Here is a 17248-nt window from a genome sequence, read left to right on the forward strand (position 1 = left end):
TCTTTTAATACAAGAGCTGCGTATCTGTCTTTTTCTTCGATCTTTGCACACATTTTTGCGATATTTTTATATCCTTATTGCAATTCAAAAAATAAATGTTTATTTGATATCGAAACTCAGGTTTCGACATTTTATTTTATAGCCAACGTGATAAGCAATTAAGGCAGTTAAAAAAAATAATGGATTATTATTTTTAATAAGTGCAAATTAAAGATTTGAAAGTGGTTGTTAAATTTTGTCCAATTTGTTTAAAGAAGATTTATAAGTACTCATCAGTTTTTTAATAAGTTAAACACTATTTAATTAGAATTAGATTGAAAAAATTATACCTCTTTAATCAGTATGTTTTAATTAACAAGATATTAAAAAAAAAATTTAATATGTCAATTAGAATCTTCTTAATTTTAATTTAAAGATTAAGAAACCAACTAAAAAAATGAGTGGTCTTTAATTTTTGGCCACCGCTGTATATATATATATATACAGCGGTGTATATATATATATATATATATATATATATATATATATATATATATATATATATATATATATATATATATATATATATATATATATATATATATATATATATATATATATATATATATATATATACATATATATATATATATATATATATATATATATATATATATATATATATATATATATACTATATATATATATATATATATATATATATATATATATATATATATATATATATATTTATATATATATATATAAAATTGTTTTCCAACCTTAAGCAATCTTTTAAAATTAAAATGGGAATTGAAAGATAAAATTATTGATGATTTTAAATTGAATTGGTCCATCCTTAAAACAGTACCTGCATATAATGTTTACAAAAAATGCATTATATGCCTACAAGAAAAATTCAAAATAGTTACACAAGTGAACCAAGATTGTTATTAAACCAAAAATTGGAATTGATTTCTAAATTCAGACATAAAAAAAGTTTCTCCTATAAAACTATAAAAATACATGAGGTCAAAAAATAATTTTTTTAAATCTCCCCCTTAAAAATATATTAAAAAAAAAAAAGCAGAAGTAGGGTTAAAAAGATCCAGAAATTTTCAAAAAATTTTTATTGCAATAAACTTATAGTTATTATATAGTTTTAAAAAATTTGTTTCAAAAATAAAAATTTGTTTCTTTGTTTCAAAAATATGCGTTTTATCATTGTAGTATTTGGGAATCCTTTAAATATTTCAACAAAAAATATTATGTAAAGACTCACAAACAAAAGATAGACATCTATTAGTCAAATTTTCTTTTTTTGTATTTGATTTTCCTATTCTTTTTTCAGCAATAGAATTGTAGGAGTAAGTATTTGGGAATTGTTAATAGAATCTACAGCTTCTTTTTCTTCAAGTTCATTTTCTTCGTCTTCATTTCTTTCAATTGAATAAACTATTATCAATATTTTTTTTATTTCTTGACGCAGGGTGAAACGAATTTCTGACCCAACATCAATTAAGGCTTTTTTAATACACACTTTTAGTCTATGAAATCTATCTAACATAATGAACATACTGTTCCATCTAGTTTTACAATCAAGAATCAACTTAAGCTTTTTCCCGTGTTCTTGTAGGATGTACTTCTGTAAATATGTATCATTTTAGACAGGAGAGTTTTTAAATATTTTCACAACCTTTCTCACTTTTTTCATGAGACCTTTGTAATTGCTAACCAATTCAGCAGATGGTTGGTCCATAACTTCATCATCATCAGTGTTACCATATTCATCTTCTTCTTCACAATTTTCATATGTAGGAAACGATTCTTTGACTTCTCCGTTGTTTTTCTTGTATAAGATATCATCGACTGCAAGTTGTATTCCATGAGCATAACATAGTTGTTGATAGCAAGACATCATTTTACTGACTTTCACCATCACACTTGCTCCATCAGTGGTCATGGGGATAATGTCTTTTTAAAGGTCAATATCGAAGCTATTTAGCTTTCCTGCAACTAACTTGGCGCAATATTCTGCATTACACGATCCATGGATTTGAATCAATCCAAAATTAAAGTGTTTTGCCTCTATATGTACATTTAAGTTTAAGTATCTCTGACTATATTGTGATGTCCATTCGTCAAACGTTATTAAAAACTTTTGATTTTGCTTTTTTAGTGATATGAATTTTTGCATTATATCGGCTTCTACAGAATCTGAGAATTTAACTACCATCAATCTTATAGTATTAGGTGAAGTAGGGATCCGTAAACCACTCTTTGAAAACAAATACCGCAAATCTGAAGATGTGCAAAAAATATTAAATATAAAGCCATCTTTAGCAACTATGCGCAATACCATTTTTTCCATAGAAATTTCTTTTATGAAAATTGTGTCAATTGTTCTGACCTTTTTCGATAGAATTACTTCTTCATCTTCGCAGTCGATGTATATTTTAGGCTCTAGTTCAACTGATTCATGCTGTTTTGTAGTGGAAGCTCTGTCTTGTTGTAAAATATTTGATTGTAAATCAATGCCATGTTTAGTTTTTAAATGGATTAATAACCCTTTAGTTGATCTTTGACTATTTTTTAAAATAGTAGAAAATAACATGGACTTTTTTTAAAATGATTCCATATAGTTTTAATTTGCGACATGCTTAGTTGGTACTTTTGTTTTAAAATCTTGATGTAAATAATTTTTAAAGTCTTTTTAAAAAGTAGTAAAAAAAGTATATTTTTTATTATTATGCATGCATGTTTTCAATTTCACGTTTTCAACATACTCATTAACAAAAATTTCAACATACTCATTAGCGAAAATTTCTACATAATCATTAACTAAACAAAAAAAAATTTGAATGAGTTCGACCAATGTTTTGCTAAATAATTGTTTATTTTTGAATGATTTTTTTATATTTATAGCTAAGAAAAATATTTTAATAGCTGAAGATATATATATATATATATATATATATATATATATATATATATATATATATATATATATATATATATATATATATATATATATATATATATATATATATATATATATATATATATATATATATATATATATATATATATTAGAAGTAAAAATAAAAATGTTGACAAACTTAGACAGTCTCTGATAAATTGCTATTACTTATTTAATAAACAACACATCGTTTCTCCGACTGTTAATAAAACATTTCAAGTAATCCTGACTCAGTGTCATCATATCTGCATATAGTATGGAAGTTTCTCAGTATACACTTCTTTGTGCATTGTATGACTAGTAAATTTTTTAATGAATTTGTTTCGCAAATACATTAAACACTTTTAATTTGATATCTTTTTTGTCTTTTTTGTTTAAAAGAATCAATTTTTTTTGTATAAATGCAATAATTTCAAAATCCCACGGATCCCGCAGTAGTTTTTGCAGGATCTTGCATGCGCTAAGTTAATGCGGGATCCCGCTATACAGGATTGCAATCCCTAACACACACACACAAATTGCCCACTAGGCAGTATTGGTTGAAAAACACAGTATACATTTAAACAATTTTAAAGTAGAGCATAATTTTTAAATTTATTGATTAAGTCAAAAGTGTCCAAGCAAGGTGGCGAATGGACTTAAGTCTTAAAAGCACATATTTAAACAGAGACTCTATTTTTATGGCTAATTATATTTTTAAATAGTTCAAATTTAGCAAAAAAATTTCTTTACTTTGCCTTTCATGAATCAATAATGTCTTTAAATCAAGAAAGAATTGTAAAATACTGTAAATATTCAATCAAGTCTTTTTATGTATAAATTTAAAATTTTTAGTAACTTGTAGGCAATTTAGAAGATATTAAAAAATACACCGTTCCCTTCAGGGATTGGGGTGCAAATTATGTTTAGCCTTAAACAAAGCTTGCTAAGGCAATGAACATCAATATACTTAGCAAGTAACAGAATAAAACAGTTTTAAACAATTTTGAAAACAAATTATCTTAAATTCTTTCAAAAAAGCACACCATTGCATGGAAAACTTTTTTTAAAAATTATATATATTTTTTAATATTTGTATATTTTAAAATTTGTAATTATTTTAATTTATAGTTATAATTCAAGAAACCGCATAAAAAATGATTTTGTTTTTTATATTTTTAGATTAAACAAAACTAACAAGTAAAAGCTTGTTTTTTGTTTTTGTTTATGTAATAAAACTGTGACTGTATTAATACTGCTAGTGTGATTTACACACTGAAACTTTTGCTTTATTTATAGTTTTTTTGTAGGTGTTTTTCAAGTTTGTTTTTAAACTGATTTAAGCTATAAGAATTCACTAGTTCGACCTGTAAATCATTTCATGCAGTTGCTGCTTGATTAAGGAGATCATTTTGTCTAGAAGCGCTTTTAATAAATTCAGCTCAGTATCTAAAGTTGTCTAAAGTTGTGTCTGAGTGTCTGAATCTGATTTTTTTGTTTATTTATTTGCTCTAAGAAATTGCATCCATGTAAAGTTAGATTTTCACTATCTATTTAATTAATGATTGTAAAAATTTGTATTAAGTCACCTCTTAAATGTCGAGTTAAAAGTTTTGTTAAATTTAAACTTATGAGTCTTTCTTCATATGTCCTGTTTTTAAGAGAAAGAATTAGCTTAGTTGCTTGTCTCTGTACTCATTTCAATATAGATGTATCTCCTTTAAGGTAAGGAGACCATACAGCGATACCGTATTCAAGATGTTGACAGATGAGTGTAGTATAAAGAACATTAAACATCTGTTTATCTATGTAACTAAAGGTACGCTTTATCATACCAAGTGCTTGATTTGCTTTAGACGCAGAGCTAATTGTGTGTTGTTTCTACTTAAGATTAGTCGAGAAATTAACACCTTTTTCTTATATAGACTTTTCTAAAGTTATTAAATTGTTATTATTAGAATCGGGTCTAAAGTTATAATTTTTTTTTTTAATATATTTAATTTTTTATTTTTTTGAATTGAATTTTTAAATTTTAATTTAGATCTATTGATTTTAAAAATATATAATAAAAAAAATTTTCTTTTTAGTTATACATAACTTCTTTTTTTTTTATATGAGTAATTTACATACTACATATAAGAAAACATTTGCTGTTTTTATTTTAGTTATTTTGTTTAGAATTTAAATAAAACTTTGCTATGAAGGCATATGAGAAGGTTGTATGCAAAAACTCAATGAATTACACAAATCTTCAGCTCATACTGGTGAAACTTTTGACGTAACATCATTTGTAGGTGTTACGCCAAACAAACTTTTTATTTTTTAAGATTGAACTTTTTTTCTTGAAAACATTTTTACATAGTAAAACTTTTTTTCTTGCAAACATTTTTACATAGTACTTGATATCGCTGTACCAGTGCAAGATCATAACATAATTTTTTAATCTTGCTGAATCTTGAGGTGTATATACACTTCAAGGTTCAGCAAGATTAAGAGATTCAGAGCTATACTAAAATATCTAGAAAATTTCATTCTAAACTTACTAATTGAACAAAATCTTTTTATGGCACAAGCCTGTTCTAATCAAATTGTCAGGATATTACCGTAACATCGAACAATGTTACAATTTTGTACTAGCTTGAGATGTTATGGTCTATGATATGCAACAGCGATATTAACACAAGGCTTAGCAAAAAGTTGCATAATTTAAGTTATTAATTTTATTAGCTACTTGCATGGGAATCCTAATTTTTGATTTATATATTATTAAAAAATTATAGATTTTAAAAAAGTTTTAAAATAACAATTTTTTTTATAACTTTATTTCATTTATAAGTTATAATTTCTTTTATAATATCTTTTTTTTTCAAATAATATTCAAAAGATTTCAAAACTATGATAAAAATTTGGATGTAATTTGGAAAGCTTTAGGCTAAAGTTTAGCTAGAGAATGGGATTAGTGTTGACATTAAATTGGAAATTTTAATTTTACAAACATTTGAAAATACTGTGCATAACAAGAATAAATATATATATATATATATATATTTATATATATATATATATATATATATATATATATATATATATATATATATAAATATATATATATATATATTTATATATATATATATATATTTATATATATATATATATTTATATATATATATATTTATATATATATATATATATATATATATATATATATATATATATATATATATATATATATATATATATATATATACATACATAGATATATATATATATATATATATATATATATATATGTGTATATATATATACATATATATATATATATATATATATATATATATATATATATATATGTGTATATATATATATACATATATATATATATATATATATATATATATATATATATATATATATATATATATATATATATATATATATATATATATATATATCAATATATATATATATATATCAACCCTTCCAAGGGTTGATATATATATATATATATCAAATATATATATATATATCAACCCTTGGAATTAAGAAAAATGAGGTCGGCAATAATTTGCCGACCCCAATCTTTTAGAGGCTAGCAAAAAAAAAAATGATACAAAGGTCTTACCATAAAACATAGAAATGAGGTCAGCAATTTTTTCTGACCTCAAACATTTTTAGGTTGGCAGTTTGGTCGGCATTGCCGAATGCCGACCCTAATCCCTAGGGTTGTATATATATACATATATATATATATATATATATATATATATATATATATATATATATATATATATATATATATATATATATATATATATATATATATATATGTAAATTATGTTAGTGTATTTTACAAATAGAGTGCTCAATGTTCTTAAAGAACAGAGCAATAATAAATTAGTAAAAAATTAGTAAAAAACACTTATCTAACTTTTATCTTCGACTTGAAGTTTCACCATTGCTGGATCATCAGGAAGAGTTCCTGATGATCCAGCAATGGTAAACTTCAAGTCGAAGATAAAAGTTAGATCTTTGACTTCAAGTCGAAGATAAAAGTTAGATAAGTGTTTTTTACTAATTTATATATATATATATATATATATATACACAAATATATACATATATATACATATATATATATATATATATATATTTTTTAAAAAAATTTTTTTTTTTTATAATTCACCTCCCCAAGGCCGAGAAGGCCACTACAGATGAGGAGGCTACTTGTGGTTATAATCCTCTCTCTATATATATAATATATAATCCCTATATATATATATATATATATATATATATATATATATATATATATATATATATATATATATATATATATATATATATATATATATATGCATACATACACATAAACACATTCTAAGAATTACATTTTTGAGAAAAGCTTATATATGCTTAAATGATAAAGGTTATATGATAAAAAAATACTTCATATGATAAATTGCTCAGATGCTCACAACGTTGAAAGACCAGGGAAGCAGAGTCCCAAAAAAAACTCCACGCTTTAAAGTCACAAAAAAAATACTTTTTCCTAGTTTTTGGTAACTAGGAGCATTAAAAATATAAAAAAACTTGTGGGCTACTAATGGGAAAAAAATCAAAACTTGTAGGATAAAGAACAAAGTATTTTTGAGCCCGGAGTCCTTAGGTATAATGGCAGCAAGGACTCCAGGACTCAGGGCTTAAAAACTATAAGTTCCAAGTCATTAAATATCGTAATTTTTTTTTATAGCAGATAATAAATCAATGAACATGTTTAGAGCTTCTGAACACCAGAGACTATGAGAAAATAAAGATCTAAAGCCGGAGTCCTTTTAAGGTTCTGCAACCCTGTGAAAGACTCACTAATTTCAAAAACTTTTTAGATAAATGCAATAAAATTAGTTTATTTCAAATAAAGCTCATTTGTTTAGAGGAGGCTTAAAAGGAACACCTGTTGTTAAAAGTCGTGAAAACTTGTTGGATGATGCTTTTAATTCTGCAACAAAAACACCGAAAAATTTAAAATCTCGAGAAGTAGGTTAAGTTTTTTATTTCTTTATTTCTTGTTGTGATTACAAGTAATAATAATGTTTTATAAATCTATATACAGGTCATTGATGTAAGCGCAGAGTTAGAAAAGAGACAAGATGGAAAAGAATTAATTAATTTGGTTGTTATAGGTATGTATCCATAAATAGCAATAATTTAAAACATAGTGTGTATAAAAGAAGCAAATAGGCTGACCTGCTATTATTATTAGTTTTTAGCTGATTCCCTGGAGTTCTAGCTTGGTTTCTTTGCTTAACATCTTGAGGATTTTTTATTCATAAATGTTTAAAAAGCATTAACAAATATTCACAGAAACTTCCTCAACGAAGGTCAATATGACACAGTAACAGCATGAATGCTAGCAGTCATGTTGTTGATGTTAAAGGTTATGATAAACTTCTAAAAATTGCTCAAAAAATAAACTTTATTAAAAAGATTCAGGATTTTTATTAGGGTTTGTAATCACATACTATGTCTTTGATCTTGAGATTTTAGGATTTACATTTACCTAGTCCTGGTACCTAGTCCTGAGATCCCAAGATTGGACCTGGGATTTTTAAATACCTGTTTTTGAAAGATATTAGTTTGGTATTAAAGAAAAAGTTAATAATGTATATATTTAAAAGATGTTGTTTTTATAAAGTTGAAAAAAAAAATTAAAATATGACACTCAAATATAAGGTATAAAAAAGCTATTTACTAAATTATAAGGTAATTTGTCGGCTTTTTTTACATACTTAATTCTTAGATTATAAGAAGTTTATTATTTTGTATATAATAAACATATTTTTGATTTTTTTAAAAATATGTGTTCAAGAAGCAGAGTTTAATTGTCCAAATGACTTCATTGCAAAAAAAGGCATGTTCAAATAGTCTGAAGTGTCCTACACTCAAAGGTTTAATAGTCATTAAAAAACTTTCTAATTGCAAAAAATTGTTTCTCTACCTTCAAAAACAGCATATCTGATTTTTTTTTCTCTGAATTTTTATGGAAATTATTAAGAAAAATTTTTTATATCATTTTAAGTTCCTCTGAAATACTTAAACGTTTTTTGAGAGAGAAACAAATGTAGACAAATTTTTTTAATATCATTTTAAGTTCATCGAAAATACTTAAACGTTTTTTGAGAGAGAAATAAAAGTAGACAAAAGTCTTAAAAATCAGTAAGAATTTTGCTTTTTTTAAAACAGAAAGTTCAACTTCAAATTCAGACACATATATTGTTAATTATGTTAATTATGTAACATTTTACTAGCTTTTTTTAAGATTTTAAATAAAAGTTGCTTCTACCAGTGTGCAAATAAAAGTTGCTTCTACCAGTGCGCAAATAAAAGTTGCTTCTACCAGTGTGCAAGTAAAAGTTGCTTCTACCAGTGTGCAAATAAAAGTTACTTCTGCCAGTGTGCAAATAAAAGTTGCTTCTATTAGTGTGCAAATAAAAGTTGCTTCTACCAGTGTGCAAATAAAAGTTGCTTCTACCAGTGTGCAAATAAAAGTTGCTTCTACCAGTGTGCAAATAAAATTTGCTTCTACCAGTGTGCAAGTTAAAGTTACTTCTACCAGTGTGCAAATAAAAGTTGCTTCTACCAGTGTGCAAATAAAAGTTACTTCTACCAGTGTGCAAATAAAAGTTGCTTCTACCAGTGTGCAAATAAAAGTTACTTCTACCAGTGTGTAAATAAAAGTTGCTTCTACCAGTGTGCAAATACTAAAAAATCCCACTTATATCTGTACACTTTTGTTGAACTTAGAGAATGAAATTAAAAAGTAGAATGATGAAATAAAAAATTTTGATTTTTCTATACAATATCTAAATATTATTACTCCAGTTAACATTTTATATTTAAAAAAATAAGGCTACTGGTAATCAAAGTCATTTTTATACCATATTTGTTTTGCGTGATTCAGGATAATATAGCGTAAGGCAATGAAGAATGAATTGATCGAAATATAACACTGCCAAAGAGCATCAAAGAGAATGAATTGATTGAAATATAACAGCATACTATTGTTTTTTATGTTATAAAAAAAAAAAAATTAATTGCACAAGTGAACAATCCACAAAAATATCAAATAATTTTTTTTTGCTATCGGTATCAATAAAATTTGTCAAGTCTTTACTATGTATTTAATATTTTTCATTTAAATGTTTTGATGTTAAAAGTTTTGAAAGAACAGATTGTAGATGCTCTTTTAATATAAAAAGTTTGTTGTTTGAAGTTTCTTTTGAATATAAGAAGTTTGTTGTTTGATGTTTTTTTTTAAATTTGTAATTAAAAATTGCACTCCATCAAGAAAATTCAAAACATTTATATTTCAAATCAGATTATTTTAATTGTGGGTCAAAAATATCAGTTTTGATATGATTAAATATTTGATGTTTAAATGGTTAGTTTTATCTGTTGTTGTCCACTGTTTGAAATAAACTGTAAACTCTTCATTTTGATCACTTTCATCACTTTCATATTTATTTTCTGGATAATCATTTTGTGGATAATCATTGTGATACTGTTTTAAAAAGTTTTGCACAGCCTGTATGTCAAGGCACTTGATTTATAATTATGCAAACTCTCGGTTCTCTCCTGCAGATAATCATTTCAATAAGTAACAAAGGCATTTAAGGGGCAGAGTGAGATTCTTTCACCATATGAGGGCAGCAACTAAATTTAATTGGCACATTTAAATATCTAGTATACTAGGTATTAAATTAAAAAATATATTTAGTACAAAAAATAATTTTTTTTTAAAGTTACAAATACAAAATTTACATAAATTTTTGTATTTGTAAATTAAAAAAAAAATTAATTTTTGTATTTATAAATATTGTTTAATAATTAATAATATAGTTTTTAATTATCTTCTTTTATGTTTTACGCAAATATAACATAAATGATACGTTTCATTTCAAGTTTTAATTTTGATTTTGATTAATGATTATTTTTGGTTTATTTTACCAGCTAATTTATTTTACCCAAAGTATTTTACCGAAAGTATCTCTTTTAATAAATTAATTCTTTTAATAAAAAAACCTTATAAACTTATTTTTAAGTATATTTATTAATATGCAAAGATCTTTGTAACATTCCTAACTTAAAATAAACAGTAAAAATGTAAATAAAGAATTTTTGAATAATAATAACAAATTAAAAAATAATTTATGAAACATATTGAAAAATCAAAACTTGAGAATAACTGGCATCAATTAAAAATTAAATTTTTTTTTTTTTAAATTTTTAAATGAATAATCTTGCTTGTTAATGACAACGCTTTTTTACACATAAAAAAAAATTGATCAGTTTCATTTATTTCATCGTCTTGCGAACTAATTGCGTTTTTTATTTGTCTAGACACTAAATCTGAGTCTGATTTAATTTTTTTTTTTTAACTATGATCTTATGAAATATGGGATTTTTTGACCAACTGGGAATACCGCGTTATATGCGGTGCCATCAGTCTGGCTAACACCCTGTCAACATCATCATCATTGGTTTGAAATTTTGGTGAATCCTGTAGTTAATGAAAGCACTGGTAACTTAACCAAAAATTTGTCTTGAAATAAGCAATAAAAATTTTAAATTTTTTTTTTTTTTTTCAATTCAGCGCCATCCTATAGTTTTATTTTTTTAACTATAGTTTCGGGATTAATATTGTATATATGCTATTATATATATGTTTATTTATCTAAAAATAAAAACAATACTATACCTAATATATAAAAGTATATAATTTCTGATAAATTTGAACCCTCTTTATTAATGTTGAAAAATTTGCAATATTTAGCTTTTACAAAGTTAAAAGGTTAATAGTTTGGTTGCCTTACAATACGTGTGTATTCATACTTTTAATTTACAATACGCGTGTATTCATACTTTCAAAGAGTTTTCTTAGAAACTGTCATTAAATTTAAACCCAGATTTTACAGACCATGTTATATCAGCAATAATATTAGGAAGTATAACAAAGATTTATAACTTGAAATATAACAGAGTTAATTTGAAAGTTCAATATAGGTTATAATAGCAAAATTGTTATAAAATACAATAAAAATGTTATATAATTACACATTTCTTTTTAGGCCATGTTGACGCAGGGAAATCAACTTTAATGGGGCATCTACTATTCAAACTTGGGAAAGTTTCACAAAAAAGTATGCACAAGTAAGGATTTAAATTTTTTTAAGCATAATAATAGTTGTCAATATAAATGTGAACAGCAAAGTTATAGTCACTTGTTAAACAAAATCCAATATTTTGTGACTTCTCATTCAGCAAAGTTGCAATATTTTGCTTGTTCCTTTATGCTCAAAAACTTTTATTTATTTTTTATTTGTGTAATTTTTATTTTTTTATTTTTTTATTAGATTCATAGATTTTACAATTTTTTAAGTCTTCTGTCAACCACTTGCTTTTAAACTGTCTTCTCTTAAGTAAACTTGTCACATTTTATTATTTACTTGATTTGCAGCAAAGAAAGCCTTGACCCTTTATTTTGATGGCTTTGGAAAAAAATCTTATAGGTACTTGAAAACTGCAGGCTCCTTGTCAAGAGCCATATCAAATTGCAAGACAAGGTCTTGATGGGATCTATTAGTAGCTTCTGCTTGATGTTATTATTTTTGACAATGAGTTTAGTTTGCCACCTGTTTTTTTACTTTATATTACCACCTTTATCTTACAAGGAAACACCTTACCAAAGTGTTTCCTTGTAAGGTCGAAACACCTTTACCAAGGTGTTTCCACCTTACAAGGTACACTACCACCAGTGGTAGTGCCTTGGCACTTCCTGTCCTAGAAGCAAAGAACACACCAAAATTTTGTGTTATTAGGAATGAAACAGTTTTTCAGATTTGCTAAAAAAAAAATTCACCACAATGAAAAAGTAAATTAATATCTGATTTTTTTGAACATTCACTATTAAACAATTTAATTAGGATTATTACAATTCTATTCTCCAGTAAATATTGATTTCTATTTTGTGATATAGTACATCAACTTTCACGCAAATATTAGTGTGTGACTACAAAAGTGTCATTTTTATCCAGTAAATATTGGTTTCTATTCTGTTATTATGAAGATCTGTGCGGGAATTAAATTATTTTGATATAAAATGATAAATTATTTTGTATTTGCATTAAATTTGGAGTATTGAACTGCAATATTTATGAACTTATTATTAACAATATTGTGAAATATTATATATTATAATTATTAACAATATTGTGAAATATTATATATTATAATAATATATATTGAACCAAAATTTAAATGCAACTAGCTGCCATGCAAAAAAAAAAAAAAAAAAAAATCTTTATTGGGTTATATTTGTTTCAAATTTAACTTTAAGTTACTTAAATGTCACTTAAAGTTACTTAAATGTCACTTAAAACCTAGAATGTTTGCAAGGCTGAAAGAATACTGGTTCTTTTAACATAACAAGTATTTAATCTAAAAGTCATGCTTTTCTTGCTATATGGTTTAGTTTTTAAAAAGATTGAAAGTTTTTTCAATCATTTCTCCACAATTGTAGCATATAAATTATGTTTGATTGCATCCAGTGGTCTAAGTAGTGCTACTAATAGTTCCATCCTGTGTCTATCCTATTTAATATTTAATATATATATATATATTCATATATATATATATATATATATATATATATATATATATATATATATATATATATATATATATATATACTCTAATAAATTTTTTTTTAATTTTGCTGATAATGCAACTCTATTTCTGTTTTTGAACAGACAGCTAACCTTAAATATATTATCTTCTAAGTAGCAAAAAACTTTTTTTTCTTATATCTATTATTATATATTTTTTCTCTTATATCATATATTTTATATGAATAGTAGCATACTTCCTGTTACTTTTACTTTTTACCTAGGTTATCTCCTTAAGGTTACTGAAGGTTATCTCCTTTATATGTTTTTTTTTTCTTACTCCTGATTCCTAAATTAAATCTTTTTTACTGTTATGGTATACATACTGTTTTCATATCTAGACTTCATAGACTATCATTTTTTTCTTGGCCAATGTACATAACTAAAACTTGTTCTGTAACAATCTGTCTCATTGTTATAAGTTTAAGTATCTTTTTGTGAAGTGGCATTAAAATATTTGTATTTAAATTAAATATGTATTAAAACTACTTTTTTAGAAATGAGATGGAGTCTAAAAAGTTAGGAAAAGGATCATTTGCATTTGCATGGGTCCTCGATGAAACAGAAGAAGAGCGTGCTCGGTTATTTATTTTTACCTTTTTAGTTGTTGTAACTTTAATTTTTTATTTTTTCTTTCCATCATTTATTTTTAATATCAAGTGATAATAAGAATGTTTTTGAAATAGTATATTAATTTAGATTAATTAAGGTACATATTAAATAATTAGATTGATTAACTAGATTAAATATATTGTTTCTTCTGACATCATCTATTGATGATGTCATCAGTATAGTTAAATTACATAACAATTTTAAATAAATTAAAAATTTTAAAAATTAATGTAGATTTAAATAAGGAAATTAGATATATTAAGTGGATTAAATAATTTTAATTGCTTTTTTTTATTTTTTGTTTATTAAACCTTAAAAAAATGTAAGATTATAATTTTCAAAATTATTATTTACAGTGGTATTACAATGGATGTTGCAATGACAGTATTTGAAACAAAAACAAAAATTGTTACATTAATGGATGCACCTGGTCATCGAGATTTTATTCCAAATATGATACAAGGAACATCACAGGTTTTAATGATTTAAAATTCTTTTAACGTCATTTTTTTATTGCTAGTATTGTGTTTGCACAAAATATTTTCATATTTATAGGCTGATGTAGCTATTCTTGTAATTGATGCACGACCAGGTGAGTTTGAATCTGGATTTGATGCTGGAGGCCAGACACGAGAACATGCTGTTCTTGCTCGATCTCTTGGCGTTGGTCAACTTATAGTTGCAATCAATAAAATGGATGCTGTATGGTTTTTTACCACCTCATTAAATTTGCTGTTTACTTTAGATGTGACATAGTTGTAGCTTAAAAAGTTTTTTTTAGGTAAACTGGTCAAAAGATCGATATGACAATATTGTTTTGAAGTTGAAGACATTTCTTTTGAAGCAAGCTGGTTTTCGAGTATAAAATTTAACTAAAAATCAAAACATTTTTTTGGTGTCATTACATGTAATGTAACAACTCAAACAAATTTTTTTCAATATGTTTAGCAACACAACAAGTTTGTGTTATATTATGTGTAAAAGCACAAATTTCTTTGTGTTACATTACGTTTAACAACATAAACTAACTTGTTACATTAGTATAACAAGCAAGTTTGCTTGTGCTGTTACTTAGATAATTAGCATTGTACTTTATTTTAATTAATTTTATTGATTTTCATATATATTTGTTATTTAACTAAATTAGTATTTTTTTAAATACTGTATTTATATCTCTGAGTTTAAAGGGGGCCAATACAAGCAAGGAGTCAACTCTTTTTTTTAATTTTTTTACAACCATGTCAGAACCCTTTAGGACCTCTATACAAGTTGCAAGAAGTGTTTACTTTGTTAACAAAACTTCTTGTTTACAAAGCAAGTGCTCTACCACTACACCACTACTGCTTTATCTATGATTTATACACATATTCACAAATATATATACATTTATGTTTATTTACATATATGTATGATGGATACATACTTTTTTTGAAGAGTTATATGAATATTTACCTCACAGGAATCAGATGTTTGTTATATTCCATGTAGTGGCTTAAGTGGGGAGAACCTTGTAAGTAATGCCAGTGAAAAAGATCTTATAAAATGGTATAAAGATGGATGCATTGTAGATTTAATAGGTTTCATTACTTATTTTTTTCATTTGTTTAGTTATTTTTTAGTTTTTTTGATTTATATTATTTTCTTTGAAAATAAGTTTATACATTACTTTTCTTTAGATAGCTTCTTTCGTGCTCCTAAAAGAGCTATTGACAGACCTTTTCGACTTTGCATTTCAGATGTGTATAAAGGTTTGCTTAAAAAATTGTTTTCTTTTTTACTTTTCATACTTTCATTATTTAACTCTCTTCTAATACTGTTAGCTTTCATCAACTTCTAATACTGTTAGCTTTCGTCAACTTTATGATGAGATTACACTTAAGCAATTTACTACAGTTCACAACCTCTGTATAAAGGTTTAAATTTCAATGTTTTGTTAAGTCTCTTTAATGTTTTTACTTCTTCTGCATATTGCACTAAAATTTTTTAACTTTTTAACACTTGTTTGCAGCATATGAAATCAGTATAACCAATTGTTGTTTTATGTCTGCTTTCATTTCTTTGTGTCTTGAGCTAATATTTTATTTGAAACCATTTGAAACCGTTTGAAAACTTTCAAAATTTTATTTGTTTGATCATCACAAATAAGTTATAAAATAAAATATAAAGATACTTGAAATCATTTTTATAAATTGTTTGCAACAAAACAATGATTAATGAACTTAGTTAAAGCTTGTTTTTTTTTAAGTTGGTAGTTATTAAAAGTTGGTAAAAATTATGTGTAGTTTAATTACCATTTTGTTTTACAGCAAATATCAAAAATTTATAGTTTAAGTTTCATTAGAGAATTTCTTATAATTTATTGTATACCATATTCAACTTCTAAATGCCACTATAGTTAAAGGGGCTGGAAATTTTTTTTTTAACTTTTGCTATCCTCTTTCATTGCTGTTACTTCAAAAGCCCTGTGAAACACCCCTTTCTCTGTAAAACGGCCCTGATGAACAGGACTGTTTCACTTTATTTAACAAGTTGAATAAAGTACTACAACAGGGCTAGTGGGAGTCTAATGTTTTGAACCTCGTGACTCAGTCTATGTCAATTAGAATAAATTAATATGTTTACTTTTCGTCTAAACAATTTTGATAGTTTTTTTGCGTTACTTGAAGCTGGAATGTTATCAACAAGGTTAGCAATATGTTTGAAGAATGTCGATTGTTGCATCTAAATTAATTTGTTTAAAAATCTGCTGTACCAACTGCTGTTAGGTTTATGTAAATTTAGGTAAATTTATGTTTAAAATGTAGTTTAAAATGTAATTTAGGAAAATTTATGTTTAAAATGTAATTTTACTCTTATTTTACTCTTATTTTTATTTATTTATTTATTTTTTAAACATCTTCGCTTCCAACAAGACGGCAAGCAACCACTAATTAAAGTTGGAAGTTACTGGAAGAGAAAAGATGAAGATTGTAAAGCA

The 17248-nt window shown here is 24.8% G+C and overlaps 1 protein-coding gene across 2 annotated transcripts in view; it reads left to right on the plus strand.

The window, feature by feature from the left end:
- Positions 1-17248, plus strand: part of LOC100199481 (HBS1-like protein) — a 130987-nt gene that overhangs the window by 51328 nt on the left and 62411 nt on the right. For both annotated transcript variants that reach the window (XM_065809185.1, XM_065809184.1), the window contains exons 7-15: positions 7870-7972; positions 8049-8118; positions 12064-12145; positions 14157-14240; positions 14628-14745; positions 14827-14973; positions 15053-15130; positions 15731-15848; positions 15948-16019. In XM_065809185.1, the coding sequence (XP_065665257.1) occupies positions 7870-7972; positions 8049-8118; positions 12064-12145; positions 14157-14240; positions 14628-14745; positions 14827-14973; positions 15053-15130; positions 15731-15848; positions 15948-16019 (872 nt within the window). The remainder of the gene's footprint in view (positions 1-7869; positions 7973-8048; positions 8119-12063; positions 12146-14156; positions 14241-14627; positions 14746-14826; positions 14974-15052; positions 15131-15730; positions 15849-15947; positions 16020-17248) is intronic.

The sequence above is a fragment of the Hydra vulgaris genome, chromosome 11, assembly GCF_038396675.1.
Source record: "Hydra vulgaris chromosome 11, alternate assembly HydraT2T_AEP".
NCBI classification, from domain to species: Eukaryota; Metazoa; Cnidaria; class Hydrozoa; order Anthoathecata; family Hydridae; genus Hydra; species Hydra vulgaris.